The following is a 23,596-nucleotide window of genomic DNA, read 5'->3' as shown; positions in this document are numbered from 1 at the left end:
TCCACATGTTGAAGATTCTTTGATACAGAAGCTAGGGGATATATTGCCTCTAGCACGTGGTGAATGTTAATGGGTGGAAAACTTGTTTTTATTGCATGACATCTTAAGGTAAAGTCTTTGGTAGAAGCATCTCTGATAGGTTTAGGGAAATGGGTCGTGGGATGCAGAAAGAGGGGGTAAACCAGGAAAAGGCGAAGGGTCAACAGCTTATGAGTTCCAATTTCATAGAGCTGACAACCATGAAATCACTCCCTGATATGCTGAGGGGAAGTTCATCGGTCCCTTGACACTGCCTGGAGAGTGTACAGAGTTTATAAAGCATCAGTTTGTAAGTATGACTGTAATTGAAGCATTTTGACAGTGATGATGAAGACTCTTTTACTACCCTTGAGTAGAGTGAGAAAACGAGTTGAGATAAAAAGGTTGGAAGAAAAACTTGAGTCGGACAAAAGTCTTTTCCCGGCTCTGATTAGATATTTGAGTGTGACCTCGGGCAATCTTCTGGTCTGTCTGGAAACCCCCTTTATCCCACAAAACACTCCCCTCGTCCCGTCTAGACTCTTTGTGTGTGTGTGTGTGTGTGTGTGTGTGTGTGTGTGTGTGTGTGTGTGTGTGTGTGTGTGTGTGTGTGTGTGTGTGTGTGTGTGTGTCCAAGACTGACGTTAGCACAGTGACTCAGCCCTTAATGACAGACTGAGCCACCTGCTTTTATCACACACACACACACACACACACACACACACACACACACACACACACACACACACACACACACACACACACACCATCTCACCTGAATTTGACTGTGTTTCCACTGTCAGGAAGATTTTACAGTTAACACACACACACACACTTCGCTTACCTCACTCCTCATATCTTTTGTCACCTCCTCACAGGTAGGGTTACCTCATCAGTGACGTCATTTTTCGGCACACCTATATTTACTCTGTCCTGCTGCATCACTGAACTCAGTTTATACCTGCTAGCAGGAAATAAGCGGCTAAAAGCTGAAGTGTAATGAAAGCTGATCAAAAGCTCCTGGGGGCTCCGGCCGTGGCGCGACTGGCTGGGGCACCTGCACCGTATGCCGGCGACCCGGGTTCGATTCCCGACCCGTGGTCCTTTCCGGATCCCACCCCGATCCCTCTCCGACCTTCCTGTCACTCTCCACTGTCCTGTCCGATTAAAGGCAAAAAGCCCCTTAAAAATATTTTAATATTTAATATTTCCTACTGGATGTCTACATATTTTCAAAGAGTTATGTGATATTTCATGGAAGTAGTCACAGGTTTTATCGAGTTAAGATCACAAGTTCCCCACTCTTTTTGGTGTGTGACTCATCAATGGTTAACATCCCCTCCATCTGCAATTTATGACCAATTTGACCGAATTGCTCCAAAGTTTGACGGATTCTTCATTGGTCCATGCTTAACAGTTTCCCCAAATTCCAAAAACACTGGACCGTTCAATTTCACATTAACCTTTCTACATATCTCCTATCATCATTTGATGTCTTGTCATTAGTGTGCTCTGCAAGTTTTTCTGTCTCACCCCACAGCCTGTAGCTATACCTCTCAAGCATGACTTGACTGTAAAGTCTAAAGAAAATCAAAGATGTAACTATTTTCCTTCTTTTACTTCTCTAATCTTTTTTGACCCCGAGTATAAAAGTTTACATTTTACTCCGCATGTTGGGATGCTCCTGTAAACTCAGCTCATTGTAGATGACAGTCGCTCACTGTTATAATAGTAGTGGTACAAGTAGCCTTTTATTTGTTATATTTCTGCTCAAAGTTGACAACTCTCTTACTTTAACCCTATTTTGTTTTGAGTTGAGATCTCACTTTTTCTCATATTTCAGTTTCCTTCCTGTGTTTGTATCATCTGCGCCCACTGCTGCAGAAAATAAGTTACCGTGGGATTTTGTGTAGTATTTCAGCTTTATAACACCCAAAAGAAAGTGAGATATATTTAAAATGACAAAACTTTTCTTCTTAAATCAGAATACTGTCAACAGCAATCATGTTTCAGGAATAAAAGAATGTATAAATCATGGTATGCATGATATATTAAAACCCCCTCTATTAAAAAACCTTTAGCAATTATGTTTTGGTATATGCAAGTCTTACTAAGGTTAATATTTCTAGCTCTGAATGAGAACAAACTCCCTTTGAGAAAAACATATATATAATGTAAAATTGCAGGAGATCTACTGACGCTAATAAATATTGCACCTGATTTATCACACAGTATATCTCCCTTCTTTGTAATTTGGCTGATAAAATACAGAGCATTCTGTGGCAGATGATTTTAGCATCATAAGCAACATAATAATCCAGCCAAGTGAAAATACATTTGCTTAAGTGTGGTAAAATAAGCATTTTCCTAATCCTGATTCTAAATTTATCAGCAGTTTCTAAACATGACAGTGGAGTTTCAGACTTTAATCCCTTCCGCTTTACGTCAGCACCTTACATCCTGCAAGGGACGTAAGGATGACAGCTTCTGTGGTACTCCTAGTTTTGGTGCTCTCATGTACTACAGTAAGCACATTGGTTTGATCAGGATAGAATAAGAGCTAATATCACTGTTCATCAAATTTGTTAACATATCTTTGATTTACCCTTCCAAGATTTAGTTTACTTTAATTGTAGTTGAAGGTACAATGCTTTAGATTTGCTGATCGGGGTTTGAACACATGAAATATATCTGAGAGTTTAAAGTTTGAGTTTTTATTAAAGATGTTTGTAGTCAGGAAATGCTTACTAATCTCACACTGTATGAGGAGTCGTCCTCATACAGGTTTGTTTGTCATTCTGCGACCCAGCTGGTAGGTCCAGTCAGTTCAGTCACTTGACCATACCACATTTAACATACGGAATAAAAGAAGTCGATCCTCCACTGGCACTTTGCTTTGACTGTTGTTTCTCAGATATGACTATTGACTCAGACAATAGAATGTAAAACACAGAAAGAGTGGAAATGAAACTCAGAGTCACACTTTAATGTGCAAGATGAACTCCCATTAACACTTTCTGTAGGGTCTCGTATGAGCTTCAGATGCTACAGAGTGTGAAAAAATAGGTGCAAACAGCTTCAGTTACCACCGCACTTTGGATTCTCACTGCGTTTCTGAGTATTACTTTAAAAAAAGCTAGTATTCCTGTATTAACATATTATGAAAAAACAAAAAGATAACAATGAATTTGATCCCTCTAACTAATATCTTCCATGTAAAGCTAAATATATCTCATTCCTCTGTGCGTGAGATATATTATCCAAAAACTATTTGAAACACATGAGTGTTTTTACCATGATCACGGACAGTTTAGTCTATTTTCACCAATTGTGTGTTTATCCCCAACAAAAGCACATTTGATTCCTGTTTAAGTATGTTTGCTATAAACTACATTACCCAGCTGCTTTAGGAAACAAATCTTTTGAACTATATTTATGATTTATTTGTAATTACTTAATTAAGACCATAGTGCTTGCAATAACAGATGCATCAAAGTAACTTCCTTATGAAGAAATGTATTAGCCTTTTTAATTATGAAAGTAAAAAAACTCCTTTATGTTTCTCTTCTTATGACTCATTGTGAGAGAGTGAGTCACTCTATTTAAAATCAGCATGAGGAAAAAGGGAAACTGTATTGTAAACGAAATATGATGAATTATAACGCACATACTAAGAGTCATAATAGATATGTACTTTTTATTGTCTGTTGATTTGCACTGTAAAAAAACTAGTTTTGCTCTTACTTGGTCTTTTGATTGTTTGCTCTTTACAAAAGCACTAATGTGTTAGCACTCATTACCGCTCTTACTGTAACAAAACACTACAAAGTTTCTTCTGGTCTTGGGCTCTTTTATGTACACCACACAGACTGCATGTCAAGTCATTTTAAGGCTCAGATGCTGCAGCACTTTCACTCTCAGTGGTTGTAACCACCACAGCGCGCGTTATCAGTGCAGGAATGCTATTTTCAGCTCCTCAAGCCTTATTTAACATGCACACTTTCTGATACTGAGCTCACGCAGAGCCGGTTTGACTCAAATGGTTTCCTTTTTAAGTTGTTTCCCGAGCCGCTGACATGGAGACCGTGAGATAGTTGCGTTAGCTGTCATTAGATGGCCGCTTTAAAAGGGGCATTCCAAAGAAAACTGCCCCATTACTGCTGCTCATTTTCCCCTGCAGGTTTCCCAACAGCAAACAGGGCTGCATTAAAACGTGACTTACAGAAACCAGCGCAAAGTTTCCTTCAAATACAAGCATGACAGATTAACAGTTAAATTAACATGCATTTGTTTTTATCTCCATCTTACAGTCATTTCAAGGAACATGGGTGATTTTGAAAAAGGATGCAAAGTTCTCCATCTCAGTATCAAAACAAGTATTCATTGCTACTAATGGCATTAGTCAAACACTCAAGAGTCAAAGGCTTTATTGTCATATGCGTAACAGCTCCAGTGTACTCCAACACTGCAACATGCAATACAATTAGTACATTGAAAAATATATGCAATACAATTTTGCAAGTAAAATGCAATAAAAAATGTACATGTTAAATAAAAAAACGTGGACAGAATGTAATACTAAAATATACAATACTGTACTGCATTCATCAGTATTCCTTACGGGAAATATCTATTATAAATGGCAAAATAGGGCAATCTGTTGAGTTCTTGTTTCCTGTTCAATATTAACACAGACAGAAAAATTATGTTCTAACCTAAGGGCACATTCAGCCTGATATTAGCCCTCAGGCAAAACGAGAAAATGGCTTACAGCATGTTTTATATTCTAGTTTAAAGGCAGAGGCAAAGATACTGCACTGCTGAGGCAGGACACCTACTTTGAATTTCAAAATACAGCGCCATAGATGTGTTGAATTTAACTTATACTTTAAAGGTTTCATGATATTATGAATATTCTTGGCTCTTTCCACTTCACATCTCTTATTTCTTTCGACAAAACGTCTTTCCTTTTGTTGCTGTTGTTCTTTGTTTGTGTGTTTGCTTCAGCACAACACAATGCGTTCTGGGAAATAAACGAGAAGTCCCTCATCTGTCATGCAATGTTGTTGTCAGTATGAACTCATGTGAGTAAACCCTGTGTTTCCAATGACTGGAATTCACCCTCGTAAAAATCTGTATATGTTAAACATGGTTTATGTGTCTCACATGATGCTGATGATCGAACAGTGACACATGCAGAGCAGTGATGGGAAGTTGGCAAAAGTTTCTTCAACCTCTTTTGGTTATCCAAAAATGTCACAATTTGGGATAAGGTATTTCTGATTCTGATCTCGTATCTCTTTTTTTTTGTACTTGTGGACAGCAGTTTTATCTTGTTTGTTTAAAAGCAGAGGCCAAACCAAGAATGAATGCCAGAGAGACCATAACAGTGATAGAGGGATACACAACACATTTATAATAAACAGGTGGTAAGATGTAATGTATGTTTGAGTGTTAATATAGTATCCATTTTATATAAGCTATAACTTTGTTAGTTATTATTAATTTGTGTGTTTCTTTGGGTTGCTATATATAATGTTCTCTTTGTCTGATTTGTGGATTCTTATGTAGATGATGTGCCTTGCAATCAAAATAACTTAATAACTATTTCAACTATAATGGACAAGGGTGAGAACCAGAGAAGTCCAGGAAGGATGAAAAAATAAGATAAATGAAAGTAAATGAGACACTTAAGATAACAGTGTCTAGGCAGTATAAAAGGATGAAGGAAGAGAAGAGAATAGGAGAGGGGAGGAGGGAGGCAGGGCATGGTGGGACAGAGGGAGGGAGGGGAGGGAGGATCGGAGAGGCGAGATAGGTCGACTGACTCAGTCACATTCCTGTCGTCCAGATTTATAGTGGCTCGGGGTCCTGAAACAGGCCCGGAGCCACGGCCAAATTACAGTCATCTACAGCATTCCTGCGCTGCAAACACAGGTTAGCAGCCGGGCCGCGCTAAGTGCTAGGTGCTGCCTGTTGACAAATGACTTCCTTTGAAGGGCACAAAGACAGAGACAGAGAGAGACTGGATATTTACTCGTGAGGGCACAGAGTCAAGAAGTCTGTGTGTCTTTTTGTTGGAAAACAATTTGGCTGAAAGTAGAAATGAAGAATACAAGATGGTTTCTTTGGGTGTGTGTTTCTATCCATATCTCTGTGTGTGTTTTATTGTGGGGACTTCGCTTGTGTAGAGTAAACCAGTGAAACCAACTGGTGACATCAGCTCCCCGTGGAGGGTCCCATGCACACACACACACTCACACACAGCATCATGCCACGCTAAATCCCCTTTACCAATAGAGAACAACACAGTAACATCTGGCTTTTGTCTTCATTGGGAAAGGTTACAATCTGCTTTCAGTCCCTGGACAAATGACTGCAGGAATCACGGCTATTTATCGACTCTAACTCCTATCTGCATCGGCACACGGGTGAAAATGCACATTTTCCCTCTTTTTCCGGGGCGATAGTATGTGAGGCAAGGATTCGGACTGTTCTTGTAGTTAAATAATGTACAAAACATACAGTTAATATTCTCTTCTTATTTTATTGGACAAGATATAAAACAGGTAATTCAAACTCCTCATCCAAATCATATTTTCTAAGTGTTTCCATACAATCATCATGGTTGTTTTGAGAGATGGAAAAAGATACCGGATAATTTACAGAAAATAGTGAACTGAACAATTACACTGGTCACTATCCCTGCTCTCCAGACGTCGAACAGGACTCACCATAAACTCGACCACTATGGGAAAGGAGTTCATGTCCTATTTTTTAACAGGTTTTAGAGCATTTCAAAATACCTGTAAATACGCGCTAATTGTGGTACAAAGAGGGTATAACACACATACACTCACAGGTACACAAAGGATGGGAACAGAAGTGTGTGACCTGTGTTCAGAGTGTCTTTCCGTTTAATACCAGGTTCAGAGACTACTAATAGCACTAATAGCCCATCAGACCTGGGGCCAGGCCTTGGGGCCGCAGACATGTCCTAACGTGTTTGTGTTTAAAAGAAAAAAAGGCAGAGATGCGGCATAATGTATTCAGTGTGTGTGTGTGTGTGTGTGTGTGTGTGTGTGTGTGTGTGTGTGTGTGTGTGTGTGTGTGTGTGTGTGTGTGTGTGTGTGTGTGTGTGTGTGTGCGCTTATGATCTCTTAACACAAGACAGGAAGGAGTGATGACAATGATGTTAATATGTGTATGTGTATTTGTGTGTGTCCTTCAGGTGTTCACAGGCACCAGTCCCAGGACCTCTCAGGGTATTACTCCCTCCCTCCAGGCGGCGTCGGTCAAATCGCTCCCTCCATGGGCTGGTGAGTCTCAAACACACACATGCACACGCACATGTACCTGTACATACAGTACTGTGACTCACTCAGTCCTGGGGTACTTGGATGATCTTGTTACTGGATAACTCTTCCCTAACATTAAAGGAATGTCTTTCTCTCACATAGTAAAACCTAGAGTGGAAAATTGATTAAATGTGATAATTGATAAATCCTTTAAGTGTTTTTTTAAAGGCTCCTCCTCTAAATGTAGTGACTGTCCTGGTTTTGTTCTGTGACAGTAACCTAAATATCTTTCCATTTTGGAGTAAAGGTCGAGACAAAACAAAGAATTTAGGTATGTCAATTGTAACTTGGCATTTCTCACCATTTCTTTTTATATCTTAGTGAAAAAAACAGGAGCTAAATGAATTGATAATGAAAGTAATGTTTTTTTCCCAGGCCTACAAACATACTTCTGCTGTTTGGTAGCTTGGAATGAAAATGCACCCTTAACTCACATCTGAATTAACCACTAACCCTCAAATTAATTCATTTTCTCCTCTAAAGAAAGTCTTCTGCTAATCTCCAAACGACCTTTAACCTTCCATACACCATCTTCCTGTTCATCATCATCATCTCCCCAATGTTGCATAAACACACTCTCTAACACACACACACACACAGACACACACACACACACCCACACACACACACACACACACACACACACACACACACACACACACACACACACACACACACACACACACACACACACTTTGACCCGGGTGTATCATACATCACTGTCTCACCTGGTGTCAAAAGGGGCTCACCCAAGGCCCCTGTTTTCATGGAAACAACTTTTGGGACTCTCAATTTCAATTTGGTAGCGTCTGGTCAAAATTTAAAGAATGTGGACAACAGAAACATTAAAAAGGAACATCAACTTAAAATATTCTTGAGGAACAAACAAACACTGGTACAGCATAAAGTGATAATCCATGTAGCCTCAAGCATGTTTTTACTTCTTCTTAAATCAAATTGTCAATGAAGGGACTTGAGGTTTAAAACTGGATGTTATTGCCAAGAAAAATGGAAACGAAGAGGTTCCAAAATTAAAAAACGATCACAATAGGGTTGAATTTCATGCGTCATAAATAAAGTCCTACTTGGAGAAATACAGGAATTCCTTAAACATGGGGAATTTGTGATTTATGATTACCTAATTTAAGGTTGTTTTTTTTGGTTAAGGGATTTAAATGTAATCTTACGTGGTGTCAGTACTATTTTAAGTAGTTCTTAAGAGTTTTTTGTAAGTTTGACATTACATTTTCATTTTGTCCCCAGCCTAAAATACAGTACCTTTATATTTAAATATGTAACTTGCAGTATTTGTCCAGATGTAGTGGGTTTGGGAATAATTTGGGCTGTACATTAACTAGCAAAAACCATATAACTGCAAATCAAAATGTGGATGTTTTTGGCTTTGGTCCGCTACATGTTGTTTTGGATCTCAGCCTGGCTTGATTTTCCGTTAGTTCCTTATAGAAATGAAGCAGTAGCAGTAGTTTTGGACATCTGCTCCATATTTAGACTTTACATCTATTCTGCGTCGATTGTGAGCTTGCGATGTCATGCTGGTTGATTGTGAACTCATAATGTCAGACGTCCTTCGATTTTATGGATCAACACAAATCCATTTATTACAACCTAGAGTATCCGTGCCTGGACAAAATCCCCTGCAGGAACAGTTAAAGGCTTACATCAAATGTCATGGAGATTTGGAAAGGGAAGCTTAAAAACTTTGTGCGTTTGTACACATACCAAGTGTGTTTATGTCTCTGTAGGACGTGCTGTGTGTCCCAAGACATTTCTCAAGTCTGTGATTTAAAGACGTTTTATCTTCTCAGACACTTCACTATGGATTTCCACAAATATTATTAACAGCTAATCTCCTTTAACCCAGATTATCGGCTCGTTCTGGCCCCTTGAAGTGTGCTTCTTTGTTGAAGGAGGAGGAGGGGCCGGCATAGAGAATAAGTGGTAAATGTCATCTGTTGTTTTTTACTATTAGCCGGATCTCTCTTCCTGTTCCTCCACGACCACCTCTACATGTCTCCCGGGCCCGTTCACTGGTCGGTTAGTTGCTTCAGCGCAGGGAATAATCTCAGATGTGTTTTGTTGTTTTGTGAGGATGCAGCCTTGCAGTGGTGGGAGCATGAGTCTCGCAAACATGTTGCATTATTAAATACAGTGAGAGCTGAAGGGAGTGTTATAATGCCTCTTTAACTTCTAACAATGAAAGCAGAGTGATAGCACAGCCTCTTTTTTCCTGTAAATAAAATGATGCTGGAAAAAAGATATTTCGTAAACATGTTGTCCGACTTCTGCAAAAGGGCTGGTTATAATACAGAGGGGGAAGTCTTGATTTTGTTCAAATACTGGGACACAATTTCAGTTAATTTTCTCTGGTGGACATTCATAGTGTCTTACTTTGTGGTTCACATGAAAAGTGACAGAACTAGTAGTGTGATAAATAAAAAAAGAGAGCTACTGATTAGAGACAAGCTAAAAACTCAGGAAAACTAAGGAAATCCCAAATGGAATGTCTTTAATTTATTCCCAAATATAGGGACACTTTTTGGTCCTACATGATGAAAAAAACAAAGAGCAGGAAGGCTGTCTTTTTTGGGCCTTCAGTGTCAGATCAAACACTTACTGTCAGCATGACAGCTATTGGCCTTTGTCGTCATAGTCAAGTCCTTACCTTTGATTGAGTTTATCAGTCTGAAGGGATGTAATCACTTTGTCACTTGCAGTCAAAGTGTAACAAAGGAAATGCACAAAGCGCTGCAGAGAGCACAATGGAGCAGAGAGCCTAGTTTTTCATATCATTCCTAGCATACCTCTGTCCAGCCATGCCTGTCACACACAAGGTATTTTTCTGTTTGAGAGTGGCGTCACACTTAAGAGCGACTGTTTCACAAAGGTAATGATGGTGTTTTTAGATTTAAAACAAAATCAAACCACACTGATTTGGATTGATTGTCGCATATAGGGATTGTGAGACAGGGTGTGGGCAGCTTCATTGTTTAGTTTGCCTTTATATGAGCATCACCTGACCTGTGTTGTAGTGTGACCTCAGTAAAACAGGATTACAGCATGAACAGTCCTACAGGAGCTGAGCCCAGGGGTCTCTGAACCTCTTCCCTGCGCTGCCTCCTCATAGGGCCAGAGGAGCAGTGCTGTGGAGAAAAGGAGTGTGTGTGGTGATAATGACGATCGCAACAAAAGTTTAAATGTGGATCGTGTGTGTTTGCATTTGTTGAAACGTAAGGATGAGTCAGTCGAGGGGGGGTTGTATTGGCTCTCAGGAGGTAGAAGTGTGGTTTTTCTACATATCAAAGGCTTCTTGCTTACATGATCCCACCCCCACCCTGGGCCTCCTGTGGTGTGTGTGTTTCTGTTCCCGGTAAGCCAAGTATTGACACACAGCTGTCAACAGTACTGATACACACTCTCCAGGGGGGAATCACCGACTTGCATCACAGAATACTCTCAAAAAGAGACTTCTATGGATGCAAGGAAGCATTAAAGCATGAGATTTCACTTTAATGAACAGTTGGATACTTTAAATTGTAATTAGCTATTTCTTTGTTTGCATTTCTACAAAAACAGTAAGGCAAATTATAAATATATTAAATGATGTATAGATGTTTTAATGCATATACATTAAAACACTTGAACAGGAGAGGTGGAAAACTGAAAAGCTTGCCCAACAGTTGCTATTAAAATTTACAGCAAGACAAACTATAAAAGCTGTAAGTAATAAAGGCTAGACCGTGAGTCAATGAGGTATTAAATATGATAACTGTGGCTAAGAACTAACTGTTGTTTTTGTTCTAAAAATCGTAACAGAGATGAGAAATTGTTGACAAAAGAGATTACACAATGATGTATTTAAATGTGTTTTTGATGTATTTCACAGTGCAGTGAATGGTACTATTTTAAAGCTAATGCACTTTAATCCTTGAAATGACTGGGTTGGGGTGGGGGGGGGGGTCAAACATTTTCAGTTATTGACTACAATAAGAATTGGGAATTGATGCTTTGTGTAAAAGTTGTAAATCTCATAATTGCAGCTGTATTAGAAATAAATTGACCTTAAAAGCTAAACATCCTCAGAGGGATCATCACTGTTCTACCTGTGAAGATAAAAGATAGATAGATAGAAATTAATTAATACATTTAATAATCTACAATATAACATTTCACTAAGCCACATAAATATATAGACATATACTACAGTCACGTGTTGCCATTGGATTATATGTACATTGCAATTGTTATTAAAAGGCACCCAATTAAAAGGCCCCACTGTTGCCGTGTCTCCCCCTCTGCTGTGCTGTGGCAGGCAGAGTCAGCCCGTCTATCCCTCCCTCCCCCCCTGTGGCTTCAGGCAGCCCTACTCCTCCAACCTCTCCAGCGCCTCCTCCTACTCCAGGTATCGTAGCCTGCTAGGCGGACCGAGCCAGATGCAGCCAAGAAAGTAATAAAAGCAAAAACAACAAGCTACGCTCTGCATCGTCTCCTCCTTTTTACAGCACATTTCAAACTGTTCAGCTTCTGTGTCTCTCAGTTCCACCGGAGTCAGTGTGCTGTAAACAGGACGAGTTCAGTGTTACGCCAGAACAAGCCGAGTCAAGGCGAACTCAGCCGGGCCAAGCTAGACGCTGCTGCAGACACACACAGAAACACACTCTTGAGTTCCATCAGGATTAGTTGCTTTTTCCTTGCCATCACTAACATCTGACTTTTTTTGTGTGTTCCTGATCCACAACACTTACTAACAAAATCAACTTTTTCAGAAAAGCAAATGTGTAACATCCTGTTGTGTTGTCCTATGCATCAAGCCTTCTAGTTTTTCAAGGAGACCCATAGGGACAATTTAAATAAAAGAGTGATCCTCTTGATCCTGCTGTGAGATTTAGAGAGCTAAGATGTGTTTATATTATAGCTCAAGCCGTGACTCTTCTCTCAGTCACAATGTAAGTCGGCGCTTGCAGCAGACCAATGCTTTCTTGCCACAACGCGCGCAAGCTTTGCCAGTTCTTCTTGTTGTCTCATACACACTGCCAAGTACAGCCAGCCTCTCATATAGTTTGTTTCAAACCTGCATGGAGTCACACAGGTGGGCATTTTCACCTTGAGTTGTTATTAATTAAATCAAAGTTACTCAAAAGTAAAATCAAGTCTTTTTATTTGAGATCCTTAATCTTCAAATCTTTTTGTTTGCTTACTGATGTTAATTATGTTTACTAGTATCTGTCAGGTGCAGTAAATCCCTCCTATGAGCATTACTGTATGCAGGTTTAAAACAAACACTATGAATATGTTCTTATATGAAAACAAAATCCTCACTGCAGCTCCTTTGCTGCTGATTTATCTTCAGTTATACATATTTTTGTTCAACAAATCCCTTAAATGCTCTTCTTTTATGCTAAAAGTGATTTGGTGCATATGGTGGATGGTTAAACTACTAATTGAAAATGTAAGATGTGAAGTCTGTATTCTGTCTTCTTTCAAAGACAGCTTCTCAGTGAAGCCATATTGTCACTCTGTAATGCGAGTACGCCCTCTAGTGGTTACAAATGGTTACATCTTTACTGAAGCTTTAACAGAGAACCAAATCACGCATTTTACCTGCGTTGCTCAACATAAAGCCATCAACCAGTAGTGGTGTAAGCTGCTTTTTAAGATCCTTTGTTTACACAGGCAGGAATCTTGTATTCAGTGAGTAAAATGTGGTACCTAATAGATTGACTTTTCCATGCTTTAAAGCTCTGTGCTTACCAAAATAGATGCTCTTGCTTTAACGCTCACCGTCCTCTCTGACCCTGACAAAGCTTTTCCCTGAACTAAATAACGTTTTTTTTTTGTTGCTCTCTGTCTCGTCTCTTTCTACTCCACCAGGTTCCCTCACTCTCTGATGCTGGGCCCATCAGGCATGCATCCTACAGGGATCCCCCACCCAGCCATAGTGCCCCCTACAGGCAAGCAGGAGCACGATCATTATGATCGGAGCATGTACATGTAAGTACTGCCTCCATTCTCCAGAACTCTTATCAACTATCCTTCAGTTTTTATTCATGAGTGTTTTTGTACTAATTCATACTATGTTTATCTGACTAAACTTAATGTATTTTTCCAGCAGGATTTTTATATACTTTGAGACTGAATTGACTACTTTTGTGTGGCAGTATTTGGTATATTTCACAGTTGACTCACATTTTGACTGGTTAGGGGAGGGTACTGTGCTATTTCAGTTATTGGATATATAGTACATTTAATGGGAATCAATTGTTTGCAAAAGTTCATCATTTCAACTGTAGAGGACATCCATTTCCCCCAAAAGGAGTTTGTCATATTGGAAAATATGTCCATTTATGCAGAAAGTTCAAAGAGAAAACAACATCCAGCCTCTCTAATCCTCACTACCATAAATGTAATATCTGGTCTCCTGGCTGTAGCTTTATATATAACGTCCACACTCTTCCTCATCCGTCCTCAGGAAGCCGCAGGTGGAGGCCAAGCGGGAGAAGGAGCCCAAGAAGCCGGTCATCAAGAAACCCCTGAACGCCTTCATGCTGTACATGAAGGAGATGAGGGCGAAGGTCATCGCAGAGTGCACATTAAAGGAGAGCGCCGCCATCAACCAGATCCTGGGACGAAGGGTGAGAGTTTTCTCACACATGCACACACACACACACACACACACAGTAAAATGCACACACACAACTAAAGGCAGACTAATCCCGTTTCCAGGTCAGTGTGTAATTTTTACACATGAGGAACATGAGAGGACTGTGGTAACGTGATCTCCGCTCCCCTCACACACTGGTGCTGCTAAACAACAGTGACTGGTGGTACTGGGATCCCAAAGAATTCTGAGACATTGAAGTGTGTTATGCTATTGGTACATTTTAGGTGCAGATCCATCTGTTTGGTACTCAACTATGAAACCTTTTGTAATTGTGTAAGCTTGATCTAGACATTTCTATATAGGTTTAATGTATTTAACGCCGAAAAAACATGCTCCTAGGGTATTAACTTAGAGCTATAGTGTCATAACGTTTGGTGAAAGTGGGCGTGGCCTATGTAGCATTACATGCTATGTTATGTATTTGCTCAATTTGCATTTTTAGACACGAAACCTGGTATCATAACAGAATGTCCCCTTTGTTAATATAAAATGTGAGGCAAATCATAAAGGTTTGAACCCGTCAATGACTGCTGCACCTTTGCATACCGTTTGTCTATCCAGTATGTGTAGATATAATATTGGTATATATGTTTAATATTATTCGATTGATCATTTGAAACGGGAGTGATATATGTAAATATATGTGTTATTTTTAAATCGATATACTTATAGTTTCTCTCTTGATTCCTGCTTGTTTTGTGTGTCTGCAGTGGCATGCACTGACCCGGGAGGAGCAGGCCAAATACTACGAGTTGGCCCGGAAAGAGAGACAACTCCACATGCAGCTCTACCCCACCTGGTCTGCCCGAGACAACTACGTGAGTACTTCTTATCTACGCCTCGTCACCTTTTCTCCTCTTCATCTATACATCTACAACTTCTCTGAGCTGATATGTCGATCTAAAGGAGGCGCTCTCACTTGTTATGGAAAAGGCATGATTCCTATACCTGGACTCTAGTGGGAGCCCCCTCTAGATAAAGACGTTATTTGGACACTAAACAACAAATTAAGTAGTCTAATAACTCTCTATAGTTTATTTAATCCTCTTATATGTTATTACACTACTTTTAAATAATGACTTACTTAATAAGTGTCATTCAAAGTAATTCAAACGACCCTGTTTCTGCTGCATGTGGTGGTGTTAAGATGTTATTTTCTGCTATAACTGATTTTCATTTTATTTTTTTTCAAATGAAAATAACCACCAATAAGTTCCTTTCAAAAAGTAAGACAGCATGAGAAGTATTTCACTTTGAAAGGACTGTTAAATGATTATAATAACATTTTTATGAAGCAGTTCATGGAAGCCGAATGCTACTTTTGAGAAAATTAAAAATGGTCAAAATCATAAAAAGGACAAAATATTTGATGCAACATACACCGGGAGTCAGTCCAGCCTCTTGACTTCTTCCTTGCTGGTTTGATTCCCTGTCAATAAAACCAAAATGAAACAAGATGTATTCCATCAACCATAACTTCCTGAACTGGGTTTGATCATATTTATTGTTTATGTTCTTACCTCGAAGCTGAATAAAATAAATATCTCCTTTACTGACTACTCTCAACAACCTGCATGATCATTGACTCTCAGGCCTGTCAGTCAAAAGCCCTAAAACATAGCACAGACTTTAATAGCATGATTAAATAAGTCTCCCAGAATACAAGAGGAAGTCAAACCTGTGTGGTGCATGTGTTGTAGTCTAATGTTTTGGGATGTGCTGTATCTGGGCTGCTGTGTGCCTCTGATCTGTCAGTTTGCTGTTGAACTCTTGCAGGAGGCGGGCCTTAGCGGGGTCGCAGGGGAAAAGAGTAAAGCTGATTGGGTAGGGACACGTCTTATGGTGGATTTATGCCTCTGTGGTGGGAAAATATGTGAAGAGCTGCATGAAAGGGGTTGTGGGTATTCCTGTGCAAAGTTTGCATGCAACTTCCAAAAATCTTAATGACTCACACACACCAGCCTCACATGAGCTGCAAAAGCAGATCTGATTGGTCACTTTTGAAAGCATTTCACCAAGTCTTGCACGTTGCCATGGTTATGACTACTAGTGTAAAACACTGAATCACACAGAGGTATAAATCAACCCCATTTGCTCCACTAACAGAGAGCAGGGCCGCATGGCTGGCCTCGCTGCCTTTAGAATTTGATTTACTTTTTTGGTGGGCATCCCTTCAAAATACAGCACCTTCATTTTTATCATTTGTAAAGCTTCACACATGTTACAGTTGTGCAGAAACACAACCTTCTCACATAGCAGTCATTTGTTTTTCTAATATTTGAAGGTTTAAGTAAATGTATGAATACTTTCTACCAGAAAACGAGGAGCAAATTGTGTCATAATCAGGTGAAGTAAAGGCTTTGGTTGTAACAGTGGCTGCTTTTCAGTGACGTTAGATAGAGTGATTCCCTGTCTACGCTTCTCTCTGCTGTTCTATCTCCTCTCTACCTGAGCTGAACTCTATAGGCGGGCAGGCATGGCACATGGGTTATGGTGACACTTTATTCGGGCTGTGGTTTATAACACGTTCTATACACCTCTGAACGAGTGCTTCATGTCACAAACATGCACACGATTCAGCTCTAATGTCTCATTTGGTTTGTATCTCTTCAGTGTTGCTGCTGGCAGAGCAGCACCAGGCGATGTTAGTTCACTGAGAACATATTTCAAAATAAAAGTCCTAACCGTTTCCGAGTTATTTCTAGGCTCACAGTTGGATAACGTCATGATGTTCTGATATGTTATAAACCAGAGCTCCAGTAAACTGTGTTCATAGGAGCTACTGCTGTTTGCATGGAGCTTTAAGCATTTTCTGATATCATCACTTCAAATGGAGAAAAAAGTCCTCCTGTTTATGTATAACCATCCACACATGGTGGCTCACTGACAGCGACAGTACGGTTTTAACAGTAGGGGCATTGGGCAGGTAACTTAAAGACAAACATTTCCCTATCACATGTGATCATTGTGCAGCTGTCAATATGAGAAAGTAAACCTCACAGTATTTCTGATCAAATACCCCAATATTGATAATGCAAGGATACTGATATTGGTTTGCTTTGACAATATACAAAATAGAACACGATATGTAGTCTCATCACGGGATATTGATATATTTTCCCCTATAATTTGCCCAGCCCTAGTGGTAAAGTGGACTAATTGAATCTTGTAAAGAAACTATTAAAATATTAATCCAAAATGTTCATCTTAGGCACATGGCGACAAAGTCTGATAAAGTAAAGAAAAACAGAAGTTGTGTAATGACGACACAGGCATTTAGGGCTTCTTGGCCTTCATTTAAAAAAAGCATTTTGCATAAAGAAATCCCCTCCCTCCCCATCACCATCAACTCTACTACTACACTGGACCTACCAGCTAAACAGGAAGCAACGTTCCACATACCTCCCCCGCAGGAGGGTTTCTCCTCCAAGTCCTAAATAAACCTACACACACACACACACACATACACACACACACACACACATACACACACACACACACACATACGCCCACAGACATGACGCTTCAGAGAGCAGCAGTTGCAGGAAGAGTTGTTGTAACCACATAGACAGCGCTGACATCGAGCCGAGGAGGCAAACGTCGAGGCGCAGGCGGTGGATCTCTGCACCCACATCCTCCATCTCCCCCAAAATATGAAGCCTCACTTCTCCAACACACCTGCCTGATGTTTACCTCTACACTCACATTACAATTAGTCTGGAGATCATGAAAAATTAAGGCAATTTCTGGATCTGAGGAGAAACTTTTTGGCAATGGGACATGAGATTTTGCATGAAGTTCACAACGACATTAGTGATGCAATGTCTTTTCTACTTTGTTTTTATCTTCCCTGCTTTTCTCTTGCTTTTGTAGAGCATTACAGAGGGTTGCTTGACCTGGTTGCTGGTTGCTGCTTTTAACTTTACACTTTTTTATTTCAATTACATTTTTTAACTTAAGATGAAGATTTCTGTTGATCAAAGTGTACACCTTTGGGACTATATGTCATCAATATCAAAGAGGAATAGCAAGGGTGGGAAACATATATTAAGCTAGCCGGGAATGCAAAGATAAATCCAGATTTTTTTCCTTTAAAGACAACATTTATAAAACAGCTGCACAGTCATGTTACTTTTTTTTTTTTAATGATGGCTGATTATTAATCTGAGTAGAAGCTGAATCAACAGAATTAGTTAGCCTAACTCCAAACTCTGCTGATGATGAGTATATAGTGATATAATCACTTTTTAAAGCTGAGCCAGTCTCATTTAATTGGGGGGATTTGTTTTGTTTTTTCTCCCACAGGGCAAAAAGAAGAGGAGAAAAAGGGAGAAGCTTCAGGACTCCAACACAGGTAAACATATATTAATCGATCAGACAGAAACCACGGTTCTATGTTTGAGTAGAAAAACAAATGTACACTGTCAGCTCTCTAAGAGAACTGGGTTGAGTTGGAGCTTGCGTTGGCGCTCTGTAGCTCAACATCATGGTGTCTCTGAGGCAGGATGTGTCTTTAACGTCAAACCACCCACTCTGTTTTCCACCTAACCTGAATTATAAACACTTAAATCCCCGGAGTACAAATCTTTCTGTCCTGCTCTCAGCTGTCAAAGTTTAAAATGTCAGACACAATTTCCTTTTTCCCTTGCTAATATCAGGGCAACAACATTACTTTCCAATCTGTTATATCAACCAATAAAAAACTCACAGAAGTCCTGCACAAGAAGAGCAAATCCTGTACATGATTGCTAATGCTAACACTGTAGTGGTAACTAGCATTAGCAGGTAGCATCAACACTGTTACATTCTGCTTACTAAATGAAGGCAACTATGGTATTTTTTTTTTAAATCAGCTGATGAATGAGCAACTGATGCAAAAGCATGATTATAAATATAATAATTATCCAATTTAAGATCACGTTTCATAATGACTTTGCAGATAATTAATTCAGTTTAACTTAAATCCGGATGCTGATTTCAGTATTATCCATAGAGGGCAAACATGAACCCCATACAAAGAAGTTAAATGTTTTTCTAAAATTCAAGCGTGCTGACCTCCTGAGTCTTCCTTCCAAAGCACGACCCCCCCCCCCCAGCTCTCTGTGCGTCCTAACTCTATTTCCAGGGTGTGGGATTTGCTTGTTTGACCTGACGGCTCTCTGTTCTTCCTGACATGCTCTTTCTTTACCTCTAACCCTCCTCCTCCTCCTCTCCTTCTTCTGCTCCTCTCTATTCCTGCTTTTCCTCCATCCTGTTATGTGCATGCTGTGCGTTGTGCACAGACCCGGGCTCTCCTAAGAAATGCCGGGCTCGCTTCGGCCTCAACCAACAAACGGACTGGTGCGGTCCCTGCAGGTGTGTAACCAAACATCCAGCTCACCCCCTCCATAGCACCGCACTGCCGTCGTCCAGCAGGCAAACCCCCATCTTTCCTCCCATCTAACCATCTGTCCATCACATCGTCACCTCCCTCTGATGGAGACAGTTATTCAAACATTTCTCAAAGGCGGAGCTTCCCTAATCTCCTCCAAATTCCCCAATAATCCCCTCCTTTCTCCCTCAAGCCTTATTTTATTACTCATGTTACAATGCTCAACCCACTTTTGATTATTTCAACAAATGATCTGTTCTGCCTCAAGACAAGCTCCGCCTTCAAAGAAAGTTTGAAATCCAGCCTGTTCTCTGCATGTCGTCTGTCACTAACGTGTTGCTCTGCAAATGTAAGCCTTATAGCCATAGACATGTACTGATAGTAATAGAGAGACGTAGTACATGCACATTTTCACTGTTGGAAAAGAAGTACCAAAACATCCCAACCCTCTTGCAGCAACATGATATCACCCTAAGTCAGTGATAGGCTCAATATTAAAAGAGTGATGCGTTTCCTTTTGATCTGTTTTCCACTTGAACTTGTTACCAAAAACTCATTTTCTCTTTAAAGGACAGACAGGGAATAACATTCAAGTACTCAAAACAAAAACAATGCAGGGGAGTGATATTAGAAAGAAACATTCCAAAATATTTCCCCCTTTTTTATGGAATTTAACTCAGAACATGTGTTGACAAATGTATGAATTCACATGAGTTAGTGCCGAAAAACAGTCGTAAAGGTAAGGACGTTCAACTTGTTATTGCAACAGGCAAAGGTTACAGTTTGGCTGGGACATTTAAACCAAATAAAGGCGTTATAATCATCAAACATACAGCTTGTTCGGATAGTAGACACAACAGCTAAAGCTTTAATGTGTTTCAGTCACCAAGATTGCTAAATTAAATGTATTAAATCATGTTGCAAACCATATTTCTCAGTACCAGCTAGAATCATTTATTTCAAATTCTTAAAATGTAAAGAAAGTTCAAAACAGGAAAACTGATTTGTAATGTTTAGTGGGACATTGATGAAGTATCTGTCAGAGCTGACTACTACAATATCCATCCCCGAGTTTTTCGTTCCTGGCTTTTCCCCCCAAAATTGCAACCGTCGTTTCTGTGTAATGAATCAGAAACATGGTTATGATGCATTATAAATGGGACGCAGGCCACCGCCTCCTGCGTTTCAGCCTCAGCAGGATTTACAGGCGACGGCAGCCCATCTGCACGAGTAGGAATCTGCATGTCTCTGCAGCCCGGAACACCGCAGCACTGTAGCTCCCCGCCGTCTTCCCCGCCGTCACGTCATGGAAATCTTAGTGTGTGTTTCGCTTTGAGAGAACAAAGGGGGGTGAATGTGGTTTCAGCATATCCTTATCACCACAGCTCCACACACAAACACACACACACACACACACACACACACACACACACACACTCCCTGCAGCTTTGCATTTTGACGGCGTTCTCATGCCCATCTGCTTTCAACACTCTCCATTCATGCGGTGCGGTGACAGGCGCCTTTTGATGGTGAACTCTGACATTTAGAAATCACTTTCTATTGCACTCTGCCTCCCTCCCTCTCTAAATACGGCGTAGCGCCTTTCCTTGCGGTTAAACCTGGTGACTCATATCATATTCTGGTAATGATCATGGGATCCTGTTGACTGCTTTGATGCTGCGCTCAGAGTATAACACCTCGAGTAGAAGCACTTCACTGCTCAGCAGATGCAATACGTCTGGTGCCGACCAGAAGACCATCAAATTATCATATTTCAGGAGGTGTTCATTGTTAACCACCATAACACTAAACAAAAACAGAATCATTTAGGGAATTATTGTACATTTCAGTGGTAGTCCCTGCAGTCGAATACATTCAAAACCAATCCTCTAGCTTGAAGTATGGAAACAGCTAGCCTGACTCTTTCCAAAGTTCAGAAATGCACCTTCTAACATCTTTACAGCTCACTTATTATTTGTTATTTAATTTGTTTAGCTGGACCACAAGCATTAATGTAAAAACCTGAGTCTGTGGTCGCAACCCAACTCTAGGAGGTCCCAATGTTGTTCACCAAGATAACTTCTATCGTGTTGAACTCCTTAAAGCCAAAAAAGGTTGCTTTAATTTCTCTGTTAACCAGTTAGTTTGAGAAAGCGTTGATGGGTGGCATTTTGTACTTTGGACAGGTTAGGCTAGATATCCCTGATTCTAGTCTTTATGCTAAGCTAAGCTAATCTAAACCTTCTGGCTCTAGTTTAATAACACACATTTGGCATTGACCAAAATGGTGTAAATGTTCTCAGTAAGAAATCAAATAAGCACATTTAACAAAATGTTCAACTATTCCTTCAAATCAATGTTTATTTATTTTCTTTGGATTGACACCAGTATGATATTTGTTTTACTTTACTCAAAGACATAGAAGTCCACTGATATTTTAAGTCAGGAGTCCTACAATCCCATGAATATATAGTTGTGTGTTTTTGTATCTTCATTTACATAGTGTACAGAGCCTGGCACTAATACTCGTGTGTAGTTTGTGACGACCGTGTGTGTGTTCCTGTTCATGACATCAGTGTGAATGCTGCATCTTCATTACAGCCTGCTGACGTTTACCATCCACACTTTATTCACAGATAACTCTCTCTGACTGTCCCTAGGAGGAAAAAGAAGTGCATTCGCTACCTTCAAGGAGGAGGCTGTCCCAGTCCAACTTCTTCAGATTTAAGTGCTATAGACTCTCCCCCCTCCCCGTCCCCCACCCTCCACCGCCTGTACCAGCACCAGCTCCCCCCGTCTCCAGGCTGCTCCCCGCCGCCGCCCACCTCTCCATCAACACACCTCCCCTTGTCTCCGCCGACACACACACATACGCGCTTACCCCTGCAGCAGACTGCCAGCAAGCGCGGCGACCCCCGTCAGCCAAAACACACCTACACACACCTGGAACTGAGCGGCAGGCCGACGCACGGATCCTCGACGGCGCTGTCTGCCACCAAGGCCGCAGGACTTTCTCTAAAAGTGCTAACAGAGTCGCAGTGATTCCTCCCGAGCATCACCTCGCCAAAAAAAGAATTGACAGAATGGTGCAGCGAAGAAGAAGAAGAAGGCCCCCCCCCCCCTACTGAATGGAGTAAAAATACTGTCTCAGTTCAGGGGCTTGGTCCTCCATACTCGCTACCAGACAAAACACATCAGTCACAGATCACTGAGGCCTATTCCTTATCTAAAACTTCTTTAAATGGTCAATTATACAATCAAGCATTCATGCAAGCTGGATGCCTGGACATATGAGGCAGAGGGTTTTGTAAATCATACCAGCCTGGACATGTTAGTTCACTTTTAACCTAATCATACTGTCCATACGTGACTTCACAGTCATTATCATAATAGTTTTACAAGTTTGTTGAACTCACAAGTGTTGCGGGGTCTGAGGCTAAGCTTTGGAAGAAGAGCTCAGCTTTTGAGCAGGAGGATCCAGCCCCGGAATTAGTGATCTCCGCCAGGTACCAAAAAAGTTCCCGTTATAAAGAAGTAGGCCTGCAGTGGAGCTAATCTGGGGTGGTTTGGCTCCATCTGCTGCAGCTTCACTTAAGGCTGTCTCTGCCTCTTGGTTTTTATAAACGAAACTCCCAAGCCCCGCTCAAAGCTTACCCTGTGCTTTGACCTACAGTGAGGCAAAAAAGTATTTAGTCAGCCACCAATTGTGCAAGTTCTCCCATTTAAAAAGATGAGAGAGGCCTGTAATTTTTATCATAGGTACACCTCAACTATGAGAGACAGAATGAGAAAAAAAAATCCAGGAAATCACATTGTCTGATTTTTAATGAATTTATTTCAAATTATTGTGGAAAAGAAGTATTTGGTCAATAACAAAAGTTCATCTCAATACTTTGTTAAATACCCTTTGTTGGCAATGACAGAGGTCAAACGTTTTCTGTAAGTCTTCACAAGATTTTCACACACTGTAGCTGGTATTTTGGCCCATTCCTCCATGCAGATCTCCTCTAAAGCAGTGATGTTTTGGGGCTGTCGCTGGGCAACACGGACTTTCAACTCCCTCCAAAGATTTTCTATGGGGTTGAGATCTGGAGACTGGCTAGGCCACTCCAGGACCTTGAAATGCTTCTTACGAAGCCACTCCTTCGTTGCCCTGGCGGTGTGTTTGGG

The 23,596-nt window shown here is 40.5% G+C and overlaps 1 protein-coding gene across 14 annotated transcripts in view; it reads left to right on the top strand.

The window, feature by feature from the left end:
• tcf7 (transcription factor 7) overlaps positions 1-22,307 on the top strand; it is a 58,550-nt gene extending 36,243 nt beyond the window's left edge. The window contains exons 5-12 of one of the 14 annotated variants that reach the window (XM_063894618.1): positions 7,250-7,337; positions 11,707-11,796; positions 13,266-13,385; positions 13,864-14,026; positions 14,766-14,873; positions 15,832-15,879; positions 18,361-18,409; positions 22,087-22,307. In XM_063894618.1, coding sequence (XP_063750688.1) covers positions 7,250-7,337; positions 11,707-11,796; positions 13,266-13,385; positions 13,864-14,026; positions 14,766-14,873; positions 15,832-15,879; positions 18,361-18,409; positions 22,087-22,154 — 734 coding nt within the window. In that variant the 3' untranslated portion in view covers positions 22,155-22,307. Of the gene's footprint in view, positions 1-7,249; positions 7,338-11,706; positions 11,842-13,265; positions 13,386-13,863; positions 14,027-14,765; positions 14,874-15,831; positions 15,880-18,360; positions 18,410-19,337; positions 20,669-22,062 lie in introns of those variants that run through there. The other 13 variants (XM_063894617.1, XM_063894616.1, XM_063894620.1 and 10 more) reach the window with 13 other exon arrangements.
• Positions 22,308-23,596: the final 1,289 nt, after the last annotated feature.

The sequence above is a fragment of the Eleginops maclovinus genome, chromosome 11 (assembly GCF_036324505.1).
Source record: "Eleginops maclovinus isolate JMC-PN-2008 ecotype Puerto Natales chromosome 11, JC_Emac_rtc_rv5, whole genome shotgun sequence".
NCBI classification, from domain to species: Eukaryota; Metazoa; Chordata; class Actinopteri; order Perciformes; family Eleginopidae; genus Eleginops; species Eleginops maclovinus.
The sequence above is the reverse complement of the archived record's forward strand: the minus strand, read 5'-3'. Positions and strand labels throughout refer to the sequence as shown.